The 22,272-nt window shown below is 54.5% G+C and overlaps 2 protein-coding genes across 9 annotated transcripts in view; one reads left to right on the top strand and one right to left on the bottom strand.

Moving 5' to 3' along the window:
* The window catches only part of SHF (Src homology 2 domain containing F), a 29,673-nt gene extending 19,450 nt beyond the window's left edge, over positions 1–10,223 (top strand). For 3 of the 8 annotated variants that reach the window (XM_061157051.1, XM_061157047.1, XM_061157054.1), the window contains exons 2-7: positions 236–377; positions 2,706–2,912; positions 4,232–4,372; positions 5,628–5,799; positions 5,943–6,062; positions 9,458–10,223. In XM_061157051.1, coding sequence (XP_061013034.1) covers positions 236–377; positions 2,706–2,912; positions 4,232–4,372; positions 5,628–5,799; positions 5,943–6,062; positions 9,458–9,644 — 969 coding nt within the window. In that variant the 3' untranslated portion in view covers positions 9,645–10,223. Of the gene's footprint in view, positions 1–235; positions 378–2,705; positions 2,913–4,231; positions 4,373–5,627; positions 5,800–5,942; positions 6,063–9,457 lie in introns of those variants that run through there. The other 5 variants (XM_061157048.1, XM_061157049.1, XM_061157052.1 and 2 more) reach the window with 5 other exon arrangements.
* Positions 10,224–10,785: 562 nt separating this feature from the next.
* The window catches only part of DUOX1 (dual oxidase 1), a 34,419-nt gene continuing 22,932 nt past the window's right edge, over positions 10,786–22,272 (bottom strand). Inside the window, exons 26-34 of the mRNA XM_061157039.1 lie at positions 21,952–22,051; positions 21,622–21,671; positions 19,963–20,090; positions 15,872–16,025; positions 15,245–15,477; positions 14,849–15,007; positions 13,355–13,510; positions 13,073–13,201; positions 10,786–12,515 (exon numbers count right to left, since the gene is read on the bottom strand). Of these exons, the coding sequence (XP_061013022.1) occupies positions 12,393–12,515; positions 13,073–13,201; positions 13,355–13,510; positions 14,849–15,007; positions 15,245–15,477; positions 15,872–16,025; positions 19,963–20,090; positions 21,622–21,671; positions 21,952–22,051 (1,232 nt within the window). The 3' untranslated portion in view covers positions 10,786–12,392. The remainder of the gene's footprint in view (positions 12,516–13,072; positions 13,202–13,354; positions 13,511–14,848; positions 15,008–15,244; positions 15,478–15,871; positions 16,026–19,962; positions 20,091–21,621; positions 21,672–21,951; positions 22,052–22,272) is intronic.

Genomic DNA, 22,272 nt, shown 5'->3' with positions numbered 1-22,272 from the left:
ATCCTACGGCCATCTTGCCTAGGGGATGGCCCAGAGGCACACAATTAAGAGAAAAGAAAGATGGACCATTCTGTGGGCAGCCTAGTGGGGGACCCCACAAAGGAAGAGCCAGAGCTTGTCCCCATCCAAGCTCCTGGGCAGCCAGGACTCTTGTTCCCATGGACAGGGCAACCAGGGAGAAGCAGAGCTGTCTCTCAGATGTCTGAAGCCTGCTCGTCTCACTCTCTTCCCACAGTTAGCAATTCTAGAAGACTATGCGGACCCTTTTGATGTTCAGGAGACTGGCGAAGGCCCAATAGGTGCTTCAGGAGCCCCAGAGAAGGTCCCTGAAAATGATGGCTACATGGAACCCTATGAGGCACAAAAGATGATGGCTGGTAAGTGATGGAGTCGGCGGTGGGAGCAGGGTGGGGGACACTCCCTGAGGCCTGAGAATTCACAGGACAGGCTCTGGGGCCCACAAGTCTAAGGACTGATTCCTTGGTCCAGAAAAAATATGGAGAAAGCTTTTGCTGGGTCCTTGGGGAGGGTGGTGGCCATTGCCTTCAAGATAGTCATTTTGGAGGAGCTGGGACTTACGGAGCCTAAGACCTAAGGTACTGGAGAAGGCCATACAACCAAAGGGCAGACAGTAGAAGCATTTGGGATAGTCAGGAAGGGCAGGCTAGTGGTATGGGCTGGGCTGGGGGTCACTGTTCCCAAGAAGAGAATCACTAGCTTTAGGGAAGGTGATGGGGTCAAAACGATGGGATGTTGAAGTGAACACCTTTGTGGCAACTGGAAACACACAACTAGACATTCAGATGCAGTGCACAGGAGAGTGGGTACGTAGTTCAAGGAGTGAGGGCAGGGAGAAATAAATGAGACCTGGCCCTGGGGAAGACAGGTCAAGAAAGCATATAGGAAAAGGGACCAACAGGGTAGGCTGTGGTGAATCAGTGTAAGCCAAGGCCCCAGGGCAGGATGAAAGGAAGGTTTGTTCAGGGGCAAATAATCTTAGTGTTAGTCATACGGCTAAGCCTAGCTAAGAGCTAAGAGGGGCAGTAAAGGGTCTCAAAGGCTCGAATGAGGCATTTGGATTTGCTCCAGAGTGGGGAGGGGAGCCATTATGTATTCTTGAGCAAGAAAGAAACAGGATGAATATGGCATTTTAAGAGGATTACTGAGGCTTTGGTGTACAGAACAGGCTAGAAGAACTGGGCATCAGGAAGATGAGTTAGTAGGCTATTGTGGAAATTGTTGAGGCTTTAAGAGACCAATAATTAACACCCCTTTCTTCCCCTCTGGGCTTGGAAATAACTGAGAAATAGGATTAAGGAAACAGACAGATGGAGATAGCAATGTCAGCTTTATTACTGATAAAGTTGATTGGAGAACATTACTTAGCTATGTCACTACAATGGGCTTCTTAATACTTCACCACAGAATTAAACTTGTCCACTCAGGCTTAGGCAACACAGGACAGCTGTAGGCCCCTGCACGGGGGCAGGAGGAGAAAGAACCAGAATGTTCTCTCTCTGCAAGTAGACAGATGTGGGAAAGAAAGGAAGCATGTCTGATCAGATAAGCTGCTCTCCCTCCCTGGGTGAGGTGCGTGATGGGGCAGAGAGAAGTGGGGAGTGTTATTCCATGGAGACCATGAAACATGAGCCTGTAGAATGGAGGTTCACCCTAGCAGTAATCTAGATGAGGAGACCTGGCCCTGTGGAATGGAGGTCAAGATAAAGCGTCAGAGGGAAAGGGGTCGTTGTGGAGAGTTGAAAGAGGAGAGTCAGCAGGTGTTGGCACTGAACATGCGGGATTCAAAGAACGAAGAGGGCCCAGGACCAAGGAGAGCAGTGTAATCGCCAGCAGTGGAGAAAATGAGAGGGTGGCTACTGTATTTAGATCAGAGCGGTGTGGATGCCTGGGAGGTCTAGGAGAGCCCTGGAATTGTATGAGAAAATTTGCACATTTTTCTGGGGGAGTAGCTCCATAGTTTTTATCAAATTTTCATTGGGGTGAATGATCCCTAAAAGAAGATCACAGAACAAACTAGAACTTTGGAAGAAAGCAGTGAGTTTGAAACACCAAAGGGAAATAGCTTTATGGCAGTTGGAAATGTACAGATGCAAAGGGTGCCATGAGACTGAAGAGTGAGGGCAGGGAGAAATGAATAAGACTTGGCCGTATGAGAACAGAGACCAAGAGAGGGATCCAGGGAAAGAGACCAAACGGGGGTGATCAGAGAGGTGGACGGTCCATGAAATTGACTCATCCAAAAAAAAAAAGACGGAAAGAAAGAAATTGACTCATCCAAGGGGACAGTTTCAAGGAGGAGGAGGTCAGCAGTACCTGAACAACAAAGAAGGATTTTCTGACTGTGAGATAACAAAACTTGGGGCGCAAAGAAATAAATGGATCTGGGTAGCAAGGAGGAAATGTACTCTGCCTCAGTTTCCAAAATGAGTAAGCCTCAGCAACCCACCCCTTGCTGGCCATCACAGGATCTCTTTTCAGTCTTTCCCTTTGGTGCTTCTCTGCCCCTGCCTCTGTGGGGTCCCATGCTGTTGGAACCCCAGGGGTGTTTTGAGGGGCCTCTGGCCTCCCCGCAGAGTCAGCAGCCTCCCCTCTGACGTCTTGTAGCTGGAGGGTGCTGCCTGCCAGGGGAGCTGAGCCAGGCAGCCAGGACTGCTCACACCTCCCCTCCTGCCTTGCCCTGGCAGAGATCCGGGGCTCCAAGGAGACAGCAGCTCAGCCCCTGCCTCTGTATGACACACCCTATGAGCCAGAGGAGGAGGGGGCCACCCCAGAGGGTGAGGGGGCCCCTTGGCCCCGGGAGTCCCGCCTGCCAGAGGACGATGAGAGGCCTCCCGAGGAGTATGACCAGCCCTGGGAGTGGAAGAAGGAGCGGATTTCCAAAGCCTTTGCAGGTGAGTCCTGGGTGGAGAGGGCAGCTCTGCTGGGGCCTCGGAGCAGCTTTCCAGGCTCAGGGGAATGGGAGGACTCGGCCCTGGGGACAGAGGTGATGAGTTGGGCACTGTGAATACAAACTGTGTGCAGTGTCAGGGGATGACTTCCTGCATCACCACCTCTCAGGCTCCCATCTTTTAGGAGGCAGGGTAGACTTAAAAGTAAAGAAATTCCAAACAAAATGCTCAAACTTGTGGCCTGTGTTAAAGACTTACATTTAACAAAACAAAGCACTTAATACTCCAGACAGTAAAAACCCCCTATGTGTACAGCCTGACCGCAAGGGGATTTCTCAAGCATAGAAATGGGTGGGGAGAGGGAGAAATGATCGGGTTTCTCCTATACCAATCACCCCAGGGTCCATCCCAGGCCCGGAGTCCAACATGGAGAGGATGTGCGTGGGTGGTGCAAGGTCCTGGATCCTTGATTCAGTGAGAACATCAAGGACTTGTGCCGTTAGACCTCATTCCTGCTCCTGTGTCCTCCTCAACCCTCCCTGGGCAAGGGGCTCATCCTGGAGCTGGACTCGGCTCTCTGCTCTGGCAGCCAGACTGGGAAACCACAGCTTTCTCATTTGTTTCCTGTAAAGCATGCACTGTTGAGGACAGGCCGTTTATCTCCAGGAGTCTCCTTGGAGAATCAATACTGTTTGGATTGCTTAATGGGAAAATCTATGCTCGTCATTAGGAAACCTCGTTAGCAGTCCTGCAGCCGCCAGTGGCATGGCTCTGCTAATTGTCAAGGCTCAGGATTGAGAATGTGGGGGGTAAATTTCAATAAAACATCTGCCCCTGTGTCTGAGCTTTCCTGACACCCTGTGGCCAGACTGTCTGGGTCTTGTTGCCCATGAGTTCCCAGGCTTCGAGTCAAAGGGAGAAGAGAGGCGAGGTGGGAGGTGCCAGGAGGCTGTGGGGGTGCCTGGGTATGGTGCTGAGTGGTGTGGACAGCCCTTTGTCCCACTTTTCCTCCCTGCCCAGTCCCTTTGGGCCCTGGAAGCTCGAGAGATGTCAAAAGGGACCTTTGGGGCTAACAGAGCGAGGCTCTGTGTCCTGCTGTTTGTCACCGGAGCTGCCCACCAGGGCGTGGTCAGTGTGGCTCCATCCAGTCCCCTGAGAGTCCTGTTCTTCCCCCAGAAGCTGCCCCTGCCTCTGCTCTGACCCTTTTCCTTTCTAGGCTGTCCTGTGTCCTGGCTCCGGTTTCGGTGTCTCAATCTCTGCCTCTCTCTGTCTCTGTCTCTGTCTATCTCTATCTCTCTTCTCCCGGCTACTCCTGGCTCCAGTTGACATTAAGGTCATCAAAGACCTACCTTGGCCTCCGCCCGTGGGACAGCTGGACAGCAGCCCCTCCCTGCCCGACGGGGACAGGGACATCTCCGGTCCAGCCTCACCCGTCCCCGAGCCCGGCCTGGAGGATGGCAGCGGTGGGTCCTGTGGGGGCTTCTGGCTAGGGTCAGCCCTCAGGCCCCGTGGGATTGGGTTGGAGGAGCTGAGAGGTGGGGTGGAGTTCAGAGAACCCAGGAGGAATCCCTCTGGCCCTGGAGGAAGAGGAAAGGGACAAAGGACACGGTCCTCCCACCCTAAAGTACAGGGGAGCTGCCTCCTAAGAGAGGCCCCTTCCAGATATCTTTCCCACCAAGCCAGGTAAATCCACTTCGAAATTCACCTTTTGGGGCAGAGCACTGCCTGACCAGATCCTTCAGCAGCACAAATAACTCTGAGGCTGGGTGATACTAGCCCAGGAAGTACCTGATTCCTTAAAGGAGAGATCTGATTTTGCATCTGGTGACTGAAGGGCTTGAAAGTGCTACTCAGAGAGAAAAAGAGCCCAAATGGGGAGAAAGAAGACACTGAACCTTTCATCTATGTTCAGTTTTATGCACAATGGGCAGCCAGGGGTAGGCTTGCATCTGTGAGTACACACACAGGCATGAGCACTTGTTTGTACATTCATGCCTGTGTGTGAGTGGGCATTTTGTAAATACAGGCTGAGGGAGGGTCTCTGTCACCTGTGCATGCTGGCTTTACCCATGTGGCTCACTGGCTTCAGCCCTCCCTGGGCAGGCTGCCCAGGGTCTTGGAAGGGCTCTGGGGTCTGGGAGGGCACCGCTGCCTCTGCTGGGCTTCTATGGGGGGCAAGGGGTGGTGGGGGGAGCCTAGGGGCAGCGACCTTGGGGGCGGGGGCAGGCTGGCGGCTTTGGGCAGGATTAGCCTGTCAGGATGGCACCAAGGGGAATCAGATAATTGTTCTCAGATCGATAAGTCATTTCTGCAGAATGGCTTGGCAGGGTGATTTGGAGAACGGTAATGAACTCTGAGGAGGAGAAAGAAACAATATTATCAGCACTGAAGCCACCCTGAGGGGGGATGGGGTGAGGGAAGGCAGTCATCTCCTCCAGACGGAGAGGCTTAAGTGGTTTCTCATGTCGCTTCTCTCCCCTCTCCTGCCACAGGATGGGGACCGAAAGGCCCTGTGTGCACAGGAGAGCTGAGCCCCACCCCCACCCAGGAAGGACCCAGGATACTGTCCCTAGAGCTCGTCAGGCTCATGACCAGGCCCCACCCTTGCAGAACATTCCTTTGTTCCCTTTTGGGTGGAAATGGGGATGAAGCACTGGCTAGTCTATAGGGCTTTACCTCTAGAGTCCTCAGAGTCTGTGACTGGTATGTTCCCCACAGCCCAGTTTGAAGGATCTGAGAAGAGCTGCCTGTCACCTGGCCGGGAGGAGAAAGGGCGCCTCCCTCCCCGACTCTCTGCAGGGAACCCCAAGTCAGCCAAGCCCCTAAGCGTGGAGCCCAGCAGCCCCCTGGGGGAGTGGACAGACCCAGCACTGCCTCTGGAAAACCAGGTGTGAGTGTCTGTGTCCAGTTGGGGACCCTCCCCTCCCTTCCCTTCCTGGCACTGACTTGCCTGCAGGGAACACTCAGAATGGGTGGCCCTGGACAGCCAGGGACCCAGCAGAGATGCCCCCCCTTTCTTTCTCTTGTCCTCAGCTGGTATCACGGGGCCATCAGCCGAACAGATGCCGAGAACCTGCTCCGGCTGTGCAAAGAGGCCAGTTATCTGGTGCGCAACAGTGAGACCAGCAAGAACGACTTCTCCCTGTCCCTCAAGTGAGTGGGGCCTGCTGGCTGGGGGCTCTAGACAAGAGGAGCCTGTCAGGATGAGTCCAAGGGCAATCAGTGCGAGGACTACCAGCAGGATGGGAGGAGTCTCCAGTCTTTCCCGTGCCCAGCCAGGCTGGGGAGAACGTGATCCCTGTGAACACGTGCTGACTCTGGGCAAGCCCGGGCACCTGAGGCTTGACTGAGGCTCAGCCTCTGCTCTTAAGGAGCTCGGAGTTCATTGGGGAAAACTGTTAAGATTTGAATCCAGCTTAGAAGGGTTCTGTCCCTTTCTAGCTCTGTGACCTGGAGCCCCTTAACCTCTCTGGGCCTCAGGGCAATAACGATATCTGCCTTATAGGGAAGGATTAAATGAAATGAGCACTTAGCATAGTACTCTGAGTGCTTACTAAATTATCAGCGTCATCATTATTAACCAAAGTCCAAGATGTTCTAGAAGTACAGGGGAGGAGATAGGAACTTTGCCTGTGGAACTCAACAGGGTGATGGACGCTGGGTCCTGAGAAGAAAGTGGAGTGTTGGACACAGAGCTGTTCTTGTTCACTCTGAGGAGGTGGGCAGAAGGTCTGGGGGCTGGCGGCTGACAACTGAGCTGTAAAGGGTCCTGAAAGAGGCAGAGGAGTCAGGGCACCTCCTCCTCCTCAGCCTTCCACTCTGGGCACAGATATTATACATATACCAGCATCTGCCTCCCAGGTTCTACTGGCAGGATGGCTAGTCTCCTTGGCGCTCAGGAGTTCTGTCTAGTAGAACCCCACATGGCAGCCTGTCAGAGCGCTATGCCCATTCACATCTCCCATCGTTACTGGGCCACCTATACCACTTCCTACCATATTTCCTAGGGGCCATTAGAGTACCGGTATACCCCACTTCAAACAGCCAATATATGGAAATTTGGGAGTACTAAACACACACATTTGAGGATAATTATTCAACTTCACTAAAAGATAGTGGGAAAAAAATGCCAAACTAAAGTCAGATAACCTGAATTTCATTCTTGGTTTTTAGTAAAACTACCTGTGTGACCTTAGGCAAATCACTTAACCTCTCTGGACTTTAGTTTCTACATTTGCAAAATATGTCCAATGGATGTTTCTTAGGTTTCTTCCAGCTTTTCTGCTCAGGGGGTTGCAAGTTATGAAAACAAAGGAACATTCAGGAAAAATTCATTTGTCAAAAATTTGAGCTATATAACTTCGGAAATGTGTATTGCTTTAAAAATCATAGTCATGATTCCTAGAGCATCTGCTAGGTGCCAAGCAGCATATACACCATCTCCAAACCAACTACTGTCTGCAAGATCAATCTCTTTTTTTATAGAAAGAAAACAGATTCAAAGAGGTATGTGATTTGCTCAAGGCCAACAGCGAATAAAGTGCCTAGAGCAGGCTCTGAACCCCACTCAGGCTGACTCCATGAACCTCACTGTTCCACTGCACAGTTCCACTCCCGTCAAGGCTGGTATGGTCCAAAGCAAGGGGAGACACGGGGTCTGGCTCCCAAACAGTAGAGTCTGGGCCCTGCCTTATCCCGAGGAGTGAAGGAGGGGGGCGGCCTGGACACTGCTCCAGCCCAGGCTGATCTGGGCCTGCCAGCATCTGTCTGCCAGAGTCTCGTTTGCATATAAATGGCTTCTCTGAAATACAATTATGGTTTCTCTTTTCTCTGTAATGGAAGGGCTTTCACTGGTAATTAAACAGCTTCCTCCAAAAGCCTGCCAGCCCTTATGCTGCGGGCCAGCTAGTCCCACCCTGGTTCCCAGAGGGTCAGGCAAAGGCTCTGCTGTGTCCTAATGGACGCTTGGGATTTTGTCCCAGGAGGTCAGTTACCCACATGGAGGCTGAGCTCTCAGCTGCCAACTCAGTTCTTTGACCACTTGTTGCTCTTTTTGGCGAGACCTGTCCCTCAAGGAGAAGATATAAGTACAGTTTTCAGGAGAGGTAATCCCCCCAAGTGCACTGTGGGGAGGGGGCTGTCCCCTAACGGTGAGAGCACAGGGCCCACGCTGCTGCCCACAGCCATGGGCTGGGCTTTGGGCACAGGACGGACAGGGGAGGGCGACTACTCACTGCCTCCCCTCTCCATTGCCCCAGGGGCTGTAACCTTTCCTCAGGCCCTTTGCTCTATTCTTGGGGCCTGCATGCTCACTGTCAATTCAGCCTTATCTCATACCTGCAGATGAAAGATGGCCCCACACCCTGACACACACCCAAGCTTGAGGGCACTCCACCCTAAGCGGGAAGGGAAGGATGGAGTTAAGGGCCTGGTTTTTTTCTTCCCATCCCTTTCCTCTTTAGTTTCCCCATTCTCCTTGCTTTCTCACTGAAGGCCTAGTGCAATGGGTCCAGGCAGAGCCTTCTTTGTACACAGACAGGGGAAGCAAGTGGTGGTTTGCCAGCCTCAACTCAAGGGTAGAGCCTCATGAAGAACAGCCCCCTTGCCAGTCCTGCCTCTCACCCGCTTCAGAGCCCTGCACATGTCCTTCCAGGGGCTCTGACCAGCAGAAGCAAGTCCTCAGGCTTCAGGGCTGGACAGAAGGATTGCTTCTCTGTTGCCCGAGTGTGCATTTTAGACCTGGGGCCTGGCCGAGCAGGCTGGTGGTAGTTTGAACAGACGTTCTTGCTGGGAGCCGGCCAGAGCTCAGCAGCATGGTCCTTGTCTTGTGGGCAGGGCTGGGCACTAATGCTGATTTCCTGGATTGTGGTGGGGAGATGGGAGAGGCAGTGAAGCATGTCCTCTGAGGGAGGGAATGGAGCGGCAGCCTGGTGATGATGTCATCCCAGGCAGAAGAGCTGGATAGATTGGGGGGGGGGGGGGGGGTTGGGGGATTGGCCCAAGGCCCAGTTAGCAGGAGGGTGAAGGGATGTCCTCGGGACCAGGCAGCTGGGTGTTCCCAGATTCGGAGGGATGCCCAGAGCAGCTCACCCCCTCCCCTAAATCATTGCAAGAGAGAATCCCAACCGAGTCACTTGGTTGTTACATCTGGCCACCCACTGTCCTGCCAAGGGTGTCTGTTCATGAGTCAGGAGGAGCTCCCCCTACACAGGTGTTCTCCCCCACAGCTCAACGAGGGGGAGGATAAACTGGCCCTAGCTGGGGCGGGGCGGGAGAGACTGGATCCCATGGTTGGGGGGTGGTGCTGATAGCTTGTTTCCACCTGCACACACCCTGTACACTCACCACACACACATTCTTGGCACACCCAGTGCCCTCACCACAAAGCCAATGCCTGCTGCCGCCTACTCATAAAATCCCCTCCATCTCCTCCCATCTCAGCGGCCTTGGAAGAACCACTGCCAGGGTGGGGGGAGTGGGGTTGGGATGGGTGGGTATGGGGCCTGGAGAGGGCCCTGGCTCAACAGGGTCTCCCCTCCTCTTCCCAGGAGCAGTCAGGGTTTCATGCACATGAAGCTGTCGCGGACCAAGGAACACAAGTACGTGCTGGGCCAGAACAGCCCGCCCTTCAGCAGCGTCCCTGAAATCGTGCACCACTACGCCAGCCGCAAGCTGCCCATCAAGGGCGCGGAGCACATGTCCCTGCTCTACCCCGTGGCCATCCGGACTCTGTAGGGGTGAGGCCCCGGCCTTGTGACAGATCTGGACCCAGCCCTGGGCGACCTCTCCAGCCTTTCTTCCCCTCTTCCAGGAATCGAGTGGAAGCTGTGATATTCCTTAATTTATTCTAAAGGGGAAGGGCTACAGGGACTTCGGAGTTAAAGGTGGTCGGGAGCTGAGGATTGAAGACTCCCTGGGGAGAAAGGATAGCCCCTGGCGGAAAGAGACTGCAGAATTACTGATCTTCCGAGGGGTTTAAGATTGACAGCTCCAGCCCCTTTCTTCCCCTAGGGCAGAGGTGGCGACCCCTTTCCCCGCCATCCTCTTCCCCCTAGGGTGGAAGGGTGGATGTGGGATGGAGCTGGACGCGGGCCAACGGGGCGCCCTGGCCATCTCTCCGCCTCCACTTCCAAACCACCGGTGGGAGTTCACCCAGAATCTGGCGCAGGGCTTCGGGTAGACCGACCCCTGGGGTGGAGACAGCATTGGGGGTAGGGAAGGAGGGGAAGGGCTCGGCCGCCGGGAACTTGTGCAGGCCCCGGGCCGCCCCGGCTCTGGGCCAGAGGCAATAAATAAACTCCGTCCTGCCAGGCACAGCCGCGTCCGCGCCTCCAGCGCTGCCGCCGCCGCCCTCCGGGCGGACGGGGGAGGAAGCAGAGCGAGCACAGATTCTGTTTATAAATTAGCTCTGGAGCAGCAGGCACGGGGCGTCTGTGAAAGGCAGTTTCGAAGCATCAAGTTCCTTCCTTTGACGAGATGTCAAAACATCCCCCGGGGCCCTCACCCCCGCCCCGGCTGGGTGGGTGGGGGGGCCCCCGGATCCCGGCCGGCCGCGCGGCGCCCCCTCCCCGCCGCCGGGACGAGCGCGGCTCCCTGAGAGCGCGTCTAATTTCCTGCCAACAGCCATTTGTCTGGGAGGAGGGGAGCCGCGGAGAGACAAAGAGGCAGCGCGCCAGGCGGGAGGGAGCGGGGCGGCCCTGCCACGCGGAAGCCGCGCGCCGGCGGAGGCGGGAAGGCTGGCGCGGTCGACCGCGTTTCCTCTCCAGAGGAAGCGAGGGCCTGCCGCGCCTCACCCGGCCCCGGGTCGCTGGGTCGGGTCCCAAAACCTGCAGGCGGCCGGTCCCGGGCGGGATCTCCCTCGCGGCTACGGCGCCCGGCGGGGTCGTCCGCGCGCGCCCCCTGCTGGCCGCGCCTCCACGAGCCGGGCCAAACCTCCCACAGTCCTGGCGGCCCGGCAGCAGCAACCCGCCCCAGGATGCCACTGGGCCGCCAGGCGGAGCTGCTGTCAAACCACTGCAGGCCCGCCCTCCCGCTCCCATGGGCCAGCTGGGCAGAAACTCCTGAGGACGGGCTGAACTAACACCCTGGAGACGGCTGCCCTAAGCGGGCAGCCTGAGAACCGTACCCCGCCCCACCCGCCACCGCCACCTGCAGCTCCCAAGCGCGGTGTGAAGCAGGGGAATGTGGATTTTCTAACCCGGTGGTTGAATTTATCAAAATTTATCAAAATCGAGGATCTGTGATCAGACAAATTCAAGAATTCTGCGGGGACAGTGGAAAGGATCACTTGAAATTGAGTCCTGCTTCAGAAATTTGCTCAGAGAGGTTGCCCTATCCTGAAGTAGACTTGGAGGGCATTCAGTTATTTTGCAGATTAGAAAACAGGCCCAAAACGTTAGGTGATGGGCGCATGTCTCCTCACTGCCACCTTAACTCCATAGGAGACTCATGTGGGCACAGGTACTCAACCTTTCCACTGCTCAGAGAAGAGCTGGGAGTAACTGAGGTCTTGAAGCAAGTCAGGTGACCTCTCTGCAGGTGGCTCTCTGCAGATTGCTGCGGTGTCCTGCTACACTGCTTCCCATTCTGTGCCCAGCCCAGCTTCTCTAGAAGCCCCCACGCCTCCCCCTGTGCCTCCTGACCAGGCTCAGAAGCCCCACACCACTTGCCCTGAGAGGCCTTCTGTCATGAAAGGTGCCGCTGAGCAGGGAAAGGGGTCTCTAGCCGCGGCAGGTGGCCTTGGAGGGGTTCCCTTATTCAGTGGGTGCTGGCAAGCTCAGAGACAATGTCTGGGTGGCAGATCCTGGAGCAGAATAAAGAGACCCTTAGGGCAGAAAAGTGGTTTATTTATAAAAGAGACTATTAGAGCAGGAAGAGGGGAGGAGAGTGGAGGAGCACCCAGACATGTTGGGCCAGGTTCTGACGACAGTACATGTTTAAAAACTTGGGGAAAAGATCAATTCTACTGTTGGAATGGAGTCCTCAGGGGGGGTTCCTGTAAATTGCTCTCTGTGGCTCTACTGTCTCTAAGGCATTTACCAGCCCTTTTGACAGTGGAGAGCTCAGAGGAGAGGAGATTTGAGGAGTGAGGAGAGGTTTTAGGATGCCAGAATCTATCTGTGCTCCCACTTCATCCCTAAGCTCAACAGCCCCTGCACACACACACAATTTGTCTGCTTCAGCCTTTTGATTTTTTTCCTTATTTTGGAAGAAGAGGTGTCACTTCGCCGCAAAACAATAATAGATCTCCTAGCTCCCAACTTTTAGTCCTTACACAGTGCCTTGCATTTCTCTAGGCTGAGACATTCTGGGCCTGGGAGTCCCTGAACCCACATTGGGTGACTGACCATGGCCACCTGGACCAAGGTTGGGAGGTAAAAATGGGGAGATGGCTGAGGAAGCCAGAAACAGGAAATCAAAAGGTGAGGTGTCAGGCTGAACCTCTGCTCATCTAGACAGTGGGCAGACCCCTGGGCAGGAAGCCTAGAAGTTCTCATAATGGTGGGAGAAATGAGTTCCGTCCTGCCTGTTGATGAGCTGACAAGCCTTTTCTACATTCTTGGTCATGCCAGGGGGGCCGCAGCTGAACACCCCAATCTTCCGGACCTGTTGGAGAAAGAAGTGAAGGCCAGCTCAGTGTTTAGAGGGAGTGTCTAGCTCAGTGTCTAACTCCATGTTCATGTGAAAGACCAGCAGGAGTCCTTGGTGAGGACTCATTCCATGATCCTGTGAAGGGTTACTCCATACTGTGCATGATGAGGGCTGGTTCAGGGTTTTATAAATCTTGCTGAGTTTTGGAAGACTTGTTCTCCGTGGGGCTAGCCTTTACTCTTTTCCAAGGCATTTGCTAGCTTCAAGTGTAAGCCCAGTGTTTGTCTGGATAGTATTAATGGTAAGGGTAGCTCTGAGTTTATGGTGAGGACCAGCTCCACCACTGAGCCCTTCCTTCGGGACAAGGCATCATGGCTTCAGAAGTAGCAAGTCCCTGCTGCCTGCTTCCTGCCATTGCCTCTGAGTGACCTGCACCTCTCCTTTTCCATTCCATCACCCCACCAGACTCCTCAGGGATCAGTTCTCCTCCCTTGATGGAGCAGGTTTGGGAGCTTTGCTCAGACCTCAAATGATAAAGGTGAAGAAAACCTCAATGTGGGGTGGGAACTGACCTGTGGATGGACCTTCTGCAGAGAGTTGAAGAATGCCTCGAAGGGGGGGCGGCCAAAGTGGGTGATGGAGCGCAAGCCTGTGAACAGACTCCGGTTCAGCACCTTCTGGAAGTGCCGCTCACAGATGTACTGGGGAAGGAAGCAGAGGAGAAAGGTCATGGCCAGCAGACTCAGGGTCAGCTCCTTGTCCAGAGGCTGGTCCACCCACCCGCCTTGGCCATCCTGGCTTGCCCTGCCCACCCACACACCCACAAAGCCACTCCTTGGTTGGCCCTGGCTCACCAGCATGGTGGTCCTGAGGTCGAACTTCTCAGCCAGCTGGGTGATGTAGATGTGCACGGACACCAGGTCCTGGCGGTCATTCTCCTCCACCTCTCGGATGATATCAGCCAGCCATTCAAACTGCCGCTGGGTCCGCGTCACCCAGATGAAGTAGATCTGGGGAAACAGTGCTGGAGCTTGGGACCCAGCTCGTCTCAGAGTCCCTACCTCCCAGGAATCACCACTCCTGGTCTCAGAGCAGCTTGTGCCTCTCCCCAGGCAGCCAGGGGGAGTGAGTGTATGGGGCCATGCTCTGAGGGGGGAGACGGAGTTGCCCCAGGGTATGGAGAAGTGGAAGTGAGCAATAGCCTGGGGCTGCAAGAAAGGACTTCGTCAAGTGAGCTGAAGGTCAGGTGGGGTGGGAGGCAGCCTTCCCTTCCACTCCGTCCAGTGGGCCCTGTTCAAGCTGCTAGGCTCCCAGCCTACAGGCTGCCCGAGGGGAGGGGGACCCGCTAAGGGGTGTGTCACAGAACGGCCTCTGGGAAGACTGCGTTGGCTGCCTGGAGTGGATGGGCATGGGCTCAAAGAGAGACCAGGGGGGACTTCCCGGTGGCCCAGTGGCTAAGGCTCCATGCTCCTAATATAGGGAGCCCGGGTTCGATCGCTGGTCAGGGAACTGGATCCCACAAGCTGCAACTGAGTTCTCAAGCTGCAACTAAGACCTGGTGTAGCCAAATAAATAAATACTAAAATTAGAAAATATACCAGGGGCCTGGATGCTGCCCTGGGGGACCCATCTCCAGCTTCTGACGGGGAGAAATGGGGTTGTGTGAGTTAAGGAGCAGACACAGAGCTGGCATAAACAGAGGAGCCAGGTAGCTGTCTGTCACCCTCTGAGTGCTGACAGCATACGGGCTGGGCCTCTGCCCGCTGCATTCTTGCACCCCTGACTCACCTGCCGGGCCCAGAGAGACAAGCAGGGGCCCGCCACCAGGGCTAGACTCAGGTGAAGGGGCCTGGTGTGGAGGGGCCTGAGGGCCTGGGCTGTGTTCCTGGAGCCGACCAGGCCCACCAGCCCTGCCTTGAAGCCCCTCCTCCTATTCCTCTGGAGAGCAGGGCTGGTTTCACCGGTGCCTCACCCCAAGTGCACCCTTCCCGACACTGCTTGAGGGGCGGGCCCCCTCTCCAACCCTGGCTGGAGTGACTCTCAGAAGCAGATTCTATGTGGGGCACCCCATAACTGAGGGAAGAGCCTGCAGGCATCAGCAAAACCACTCTGTCCTTTAGGGTCCAGGAATAGCCCGACTGTGCTGTGTGCCGCGGTCCATGGGGTCGCAAAGAGTCGGACACGACTGAGCTACTGAACCACAACAACAATATCCTGACTCCCTTGGGTCAGGCCAGCTCAGCCTTGCCTAGAACAGGGAGGCCAAGAACAGAGGCAGGGGACAGACATGGATGGACACAGTGACAGGGAGCAGGGGACCACAGCTGGTGGGAGGAGGGGACACTCACCTTCTTACAGAACACTTGGCAGCTGACTGATGACTTGAAGACCAGGTCTTTGAGGATGGAGGCAAAGGGGGTGACCCCAATGCCCCCTCCCACCAGCACTGACACCTCAAACTTATGCCACTCCTGGTGGCCCTCTCCAAATGGCCCATCGAGGTACAGCTGCAGGAAAGGGAGTGGGTTAGAGTTGAGTTCGGCTACCACCACAGTTCTGAAGCCAGAAATGGGAGGCAGGGAAATGCAGGTAGGTTTATGCAGTGAGGGAGATGTGGGAGCCTTGAAGCATCATCTGGAAGAATCAGTCTCTCAAGGAGGAACACAGTGGGGAGTCTGGTGCTGCAGGACCACCTGCTAAGGGGATGTGGGAGCGTGTGGTACGCCTGGCCTGGGTCTGGGCACCTTTGGGTATTTGGCACAGCTGTCACCCGTCGGGGGTGAGTAGATCTCCCTGAGGCGGGTGGTCCAGGGCCCCGCTGCCCGGATGTGCAGGCTAAGCGTCTCCTCGTGGGGCGCTGACGTCAGCGTGAAGGGGTGGTACTCAGTGGTCCCCAGAGCCAGGCAGGCGATCCGCACCCACTGTCCTGACTTGTACTCGAAGCCTTGGGGCCGCTGGAACTCCAGGTGGGTCACTCCTGAGGAGGTGAGGTGGGCGGTAGCCCGCTGTTCTGAATCCGGCAACAGGGGGCCCCCCAAGAGTTCCCCCACCTGCGGCCTCAGCTCTGCTTTTGGAATATGACAAAGGAGACCTCCCCTCATCAGAAGTCACAACACCCCCTCAGGCTGTGTCTACCCTGAGCAGGGTTTGGGCAGCACTGGGGCTGGTGGGCAGCAGGAAGAGGAGCAGCCTGGCCCAGGCTCCTCCTCTCTCTGGTGTGAGAGTGGCTCAAATCCCCTGGCAAAGAGCCTCTTGTACTCACTCCCTTATCCCTAGGCCCCTGCTAACTCCACTGGGCCAGGCTCTGCCCTGCCCTGTTCAGCATCCAGAGAACAACCAGCCTGCTCCCCTGACAGCCTTTAGGCTGGTACCTGAAGGCAGCAGCTCTGCCTTCACCACGCTGATCTCCACCTTCTTCCGGCTCAGGCTCACCAGCTTGTCCCCCACATAGATAAGTGCTGGGACCAGGAAGAAGATGTGGAAACGGGGCAGCTGGATCAGGGCGAAGCTACCATGGATGATGAGCTGGAGAGAGCAAAGAGTACAGCTGAGATCGAAGCCACATCCACAACAGGGTCTGACCCCTGCATCCTTCCCCAACTGGCCTATTCAATCCCCACCTCATCAGGTGCAGCGCTCCTTCCAGGCTCCAAAACCTAACCACTCCCAACCCATCCTCCATAGCATCCATCTGCATCTTCCTGACGCCATCCACCTGCACTCAGGCAGTAGCCTCCTAACTTTCCGCAGGTTGCCCTACTGTGATGCGTTCTTTCCAGGACGGTCAGTAGGACTTTTTAAAGTTCCTTTTATCATATCATCCTAGCTCAGAAAAGCTTAGAGGGTTTCCCACTTCACCACAAGGCCTTGCGATGCTCTGTCTTCTGCCTGGCAGCATTCCCTGCTCCTTGTTTTTCAAACACAAGTCCTTTCTATTTCCAGACTTTCCACCTGTTGCGCCCTCTGGTGGGAAGGCCTTTCCCCTAGTTCCTCCCACCACCTCATTTTTCGGGCCTCAGCAGAAACTCCACCTCCTCATGCCTTCTCCCTTCCCCCAGCACACTCTCTATCCCATCTCCCTGTTAACCCCATTCAGAGCACTGTCGTCATCTGCGATATTTGTGGATATTTGTGTTCCCTCATCCATGGACATGTTTACTGTTGTTCTCCCCACTGGACTGGAGAAATAGGGACTGCATCCATTTTCCATGACACCCTCAGCTCCCAGCAGTTTCTGACTGGCACATGGTAGGCACTCAATAACTAGTGAGTCAGTGGAAGGGGTTTCCCCAATTTACCCACTTCCTTTGGAGACTACGACACCTAGTCAGTCCTCTTTTTCCATGAAGTAACTAACAGGTATTGTCCAACTCTGGTTCTTTCCCCAACCAGCTGGTCTAATGTGGTCAGACACGACTTGCCCCATTCTTTCCACTTGCTTTGTTTGAGTCCAGTCAGTCTGGCTCCCACCTCCACCTCTTCTCAGGACCTGCTCACAGCAGACTCACAGTGGCCAGTCCCTGAGGCCGCCTTTTAGATGGCATTCACTCCCACTCTCCACAGCCCATGGCTCTAGTGAGCATCCCGGCCTTGCCTCTTTAGCAACAATGCCCTGCTGGTTTTCCCTCTTTCCCTCTCTGACTGTTCACTTTCTATCTCCTGCACTGGTTCTGCTCCTCCCAACTCCTAATCCTGTGTGTTGCTCAACCCCGATTTCTTCACCCTCTGCTCTTCTCCTACAATCTCCCACACAGTGTGGCCTCTCAGCCCTTCAGCCTCAAATATTCTATTGTCATTCCCACTTCTCCACCAGCGCTCCTGCCTTTCTTCTTTTTTTTTTCTCGATCAGGGATTGAACCCAGATCTTGGACCCTTGGCAGGGAAAGTGCAGAGTCCTAAGCCCTGGACTGCTAGGGCATTCCCTCATAGGTGCCCTTCCTTCCACCTAGAACGCTCAGTTCCCACTCTGCCCTATTAAACCTTAGCTTATCTCTCCTTCAGGCTTAGCCCAAGTTCCATCTTCTGTGTGAAATCTTCCCTAACCAGTTTGGCCCAAATGAGGCTCCCTTCAATGAGCTCTTGTAACTGACTGACTGGAACATTCAGCTCAGCAATTAATCCCATATTATCTGGTCACTTTGATCACTTCACGTGCATGGCACTTATCTCTGCAGCTAATCCTCAATTTCCGAGGGCCGGGCTTAGAGTCTCCCCCTCCTCTGTTGGGCCTGTGTGTGTGTGTTGGTCACTCAGTCATGTCTGACTCTTTGCGACCCCATGGACTGTAGCCTGCCAGGCTCCTCTGTCCATGGAATTCTCCAGGCAAGAATACTGGAGTGGGTTGCCATTTCCTTCTCCAGGGATCGAACCCAGGTCTCCTGCATTGCAGGCAGATTGTTTACAGAGCAAGTATATCCTAGGCCCTCAACAGATAACTGTTCAAGTGAACTCGGTCCCTCATTCAGCTCTCTACTCCTCCAGCTGAGTGTTCCCCAATTCTTGAACCTCTCCCCACAGAGCTAACTCGAACCTCTTTGGGCTCTGAATTGGCTCCAGTTTTCCCAAGATCCTCTTTCATTACGGAGCCCACGCCCACCCCTGAGGCTTTCTGAGCATCTACCGACTGAGAACAATGGATGACTTCATACTCCTCTGTTTATACACCTTGCTTGGTGTTGGCTCTACCTTGAAACCGCAAAGCTGCTGCAGAGTCATGGTTGATCAAGGAGCCTGGGGAACAGCTTGCCTTCTCAGCTTCTGCTGCACTAGCTCCAGCCTCTACAGCCTGAATCAGCAGCCTAGACACCTTTGCCCAGGGTCTGCTCCACACTGGGGTCTTTTACTTGCAATTTCTCTTTCTGCCTGAGGGCAAGTGGCCACATCTGAGATAAATGGAGAGGCAGCTGGTGCTTTGTGTCTGCATGCTAAGCTGCTTTAGTTGCGTCCAACTCTTTGGACCCTATGAACCATAGCCCACCAGGCTCCTCTGTCTGTGGGATTCTCCAGGCAAGAATACTGGAGTGGATTGCCAGGAGATTTTCCATGACCCAGGGATCAAACTCAGGTCTCATGTCTCCTGAGTTGGCAGGCAGGTTCTTTACCACTAGTGCCACCTGGGGAACCCTGCGATGCTCCCAGGCTGCCAGTGCTAGGACTTCCCAGCTGAGGGGCCTGTACCTTGCTTAGCTGCTGACTTCCCTCTTGGCTTCCCCAGTGATCCCCAAAACCCAGGGATAAATCAGAAACCAGTTTTGCTCTCAGAGAGCCAGGCTGGCCACTCTTCTGGATCTAGTTTTTTTTTTTTTTTTTTTTTAAGCTGCTTTGTCAGCAGAAACAAAACTATCATCTCCACCCCTAATAATAACAGTAACCCAGATTCTAGGGCTCTACCCATTACCAAGAGATTGGTGAGGGAGGCATAAATTAGCCACAGCTTCCAAAGAAACAAACTCCATGAGTTCTCGGAAACATCTAAGCTGAGGTTGGGTATTTATCTCCAGAACCTTGAAGTGCTGAGCCTCAGGCAAGATGGAACCAGACATTCTTATCTCCCAGTGAAGACAGAGCTGCACCTGGGAGGGGGCAAGGCGGACAACCAGTGCCATCCGGACCCTTTGTCTTGGGACAAAGAGGACCCCTGTGTGCAGTTGTTTCTGGAGCCAGGTGACAGAGAGGGCAGCCGTGTGTGAGCTCTGCACTTCTTGAATCCTGGCAGACAGGCTGTCACCAATGGGGACGTCAGAGCTTTGGGACTTGGTTTACCCTCTCAGCAAGGCCCTGAGAGTGCCCTTTGGGGAAATGCCTGTGTCTGTGAGGAAGGCAGGCCAAGCAGAGCCATGCCATAGCGGCACAGATCAGAGTCATCTCTGGAAACAGCCACTGAAGTAACAGAGAGCAAACCCAGGGGAAGAGGGAATGGGAAAAGGAAGGAGGGAGGCAGGGAATCTGAAGGAAGGGAGGCAGGAGCCCAGGATAAGAAGGAAAGGGGAGAGGTGGAGTCTCAAAATCCATTTTATCAACAATCCAAAGAAGACATTTTGAGCAAGTTCATTGACATTACAGGTGGCACTTAGCTACCTGGATGGGGTAGCTAACACCCCAGAAAACTGGATCAGAACAAAAATGGCAGAACCTACTTAAGGGTGAGTTTCTCTTTAAAAAGACAATGCTCCCTTGAGTGAGTCCACCCAAGAGCCCAAACCACCACCCAAAGAGGGGAAAGACTGGCTGGGCAGAAATGATGTGGGGGTGTCTGGAAGGAATGTAGACCAGCCTGGTAAGGCTGCTACTGCAAAATGCATGCCAGGGAGTCAGCCTTCCGAGTGCTGCAAGTTGGGTCAGTCTACCTGAGCGCCCCATACTATAATCTCTGTCTTTTAAGGTGGATGTCTTGGCCATCGCTGCCTCCCTGGGAACATCCACCCAGATTCCGCTGGCCTGGTTCATAGCCAAAACCTCTCACCAGCACATAGAGCAGGATGTAGAGGTGATGGGTCAGCCAGAAGCCCCGGAAGCTGCAGCGCCGGAAGTGGTGGGAGGCGAAGATGTACATGATGGAGAGAATCAGGAGCAGCATGACTCCCGTGAGACCTGCAAAATGAACATGAGGTGAGGGCAGAGGAGCAGGGCCTCACAAAATGGGCTGTTCTGAGGCTACTAGGGTCTCCTCTCCACTCCACAGCTCTAGGCGAGTGATAGAAACCCACCATCCTTCCCTCTTCCTCTCCCCAATACCACTGATCACAGGTGCCTTTCACTTTTCACCAGACCCTGCTTGTCCTTCATAGCCCCTGTTACGACTAGTATGTCTCAAGCACCTGTGTCATTATTTGTTTCATATCTGTCACTTTCTTGACTCTCAGGTCCACAAGAACAGGGCCCAGGCTAGGCTAGTTCACCACTGCACTCGGGTGCCTAGTGTAAGGCTTGGCACCCCACGGGCCTTCGGAAAATGTGTACTGAATGGATGAATGGACAGGGCAGCTACTCTGAGTCCTCTGGATAGAACTCCGGATGCTGTAGGCCCTACCCTTGGGGAGTCGAGGCTTGGTCAGGGTCCAGGTAGCACTCTACCTGGCAGCCACATCACAGAGCATGAGCACTGACACAGTGAGTAAGTGGGACCACACCATCACTGCTCATCACCAGAGCCCCCCTGAGTCCCACCCACCCAGACCTGGTGGGAGACCCCTCCTCTCACAGGGGATCCTAGGCAACACTGGAGCCATTCCAGAGAATGTCCCTCAAGTGATCAAGGAGGAGGAGGCAGAAGTGAGGAAGATTAGAGCCCTGTAGGGTGGAAAAGCAGAGGTTAAGAAGGGATCTAGCCAAAGCCTATAAGTCCTGAATGGAGAGGAGAGCATAAACACGGCTTGATCCATTAAATCCCAGTGTGCAGGATCAGCAAGCACTCTCTGAAGTTCAAAGCAGATCGTTTTAGGGTTTAAAGAAAATTAAAAAAAAAAAAAACATGCTGTGTTTTACAGAAAGGAGTGTAGAAGATGCGTTACCCCAAGGAGGGAACAGACTTAAAATATAAATAGCTTCAAGAAGCATTTGAATAGATTTACAGCTAATAGCTCTAAAATGGGTGATTATGGGCAGTGAGGAATATGCCCTAAATGGCTCGTCAAGACTACAGAATGGAGGGAGAGGGGTATTTGCCAGGCTCTATGAAGAGTAAACTCCGGGAGTTGGTGATGGACAGGGAGGCCTGATGTGCTGCGATTCATGGGGTCGCAAAGAGTCGGACACAACTGAGCGACTGAACTGAACTGAACTGAATGAAGAGCCCAGCCCCTCCCTCACATAGCTGAGGACAGCATTCCTCAAAGTCACTGTCATGGTAGGTGTGTATGTTTGGGTGGAGGGGATACACTGCTGTCCCTCAGAGGGAGTAACTAGCTCAGAACTGGGGGAGGAGCTCAGCTAAGCTCTTGAGAGTAGGCCTGGAATGCAGTCCCCTACAGCCCAGAAAAGCTCTCAGGGTAAGGACATAGCCTGGCTCACCATGAGGGCCAGGAGCACCAAGCCGAGTGACTGGGCTGCCTGTGGCAGGCAGAACCCAGAGCCCGGCACTCAGAGCCAGGCCCAGAAACACACGCAGCGAGAGGGCTCTCACCTGGCACAGTCTGGAAGAACCACCAGTAATACTTCTGGGGGAACTCGGATCTGTGGGGAAGGGAAAGCAAGTGAGGAGACATCTGGGACTTCCAGAAAGGACTCTCCAGAGGAGGCACCCCAAACCAGCCACCAGTCTCCCTTTCTGCAACTTGGGATTCCAGGCTCAGGATGATCGTTGTCTGTGCTATAACCTGGAGGGGGACCCACTCCTGAGTCAAGAAAATTTCTTTTCTTTTTTCTGAGCCAAGAGAATTTTTGCAAAGAATTTCACCCTCTTCACCCCCAGGCCAGGCCACACACACACTCTCTCTCTCTTTCTCTCTCTCACCCATTGTCATGGAAGAGGCCCGGAAAGAGGCAGGAGAGGACGCTGAGCGGGCTGATGGAGAAGAGGTACACGTTCACCACGTGGCCTGCACTGTGTAAGACTGAGGAAGACCAGACAGGGTAGGGGTGAGCGTGGGGCCAGCCCACTGTGGGTGCTCAATGCATTCAACCCTAGCAGGAGGACTCCAGCCAGCCAGAGCTGGGGGCCTGAAGAGGGACCCTGGGGATCTGGACTTCTGTTTTCTAATCAGCCTCCTGTTCCTCCCCTGCCTCACATACCCATTATCCGTGAAAACAACCCCATGGGTCTGAAATTATACTC

Source organism: Dama dama, chromosome 12 (genome assembly GCF_033118175.1).
Source record: "Dama dama isolate Ldn47 chromosome 12, ASM3311817v1, whole genome shotgun sequence".
Lineage (NCBI taxonomy): Eukaryota > Metazoa > Chordata > Mammalia > Artiodactyla > Cervidae > Dama > Dama dama.
The sequence above is the reverse complement of the archived record's forward strand: the minus strand, read 5'-3'. Positions and strand labels throughout refer to the sequence as shown.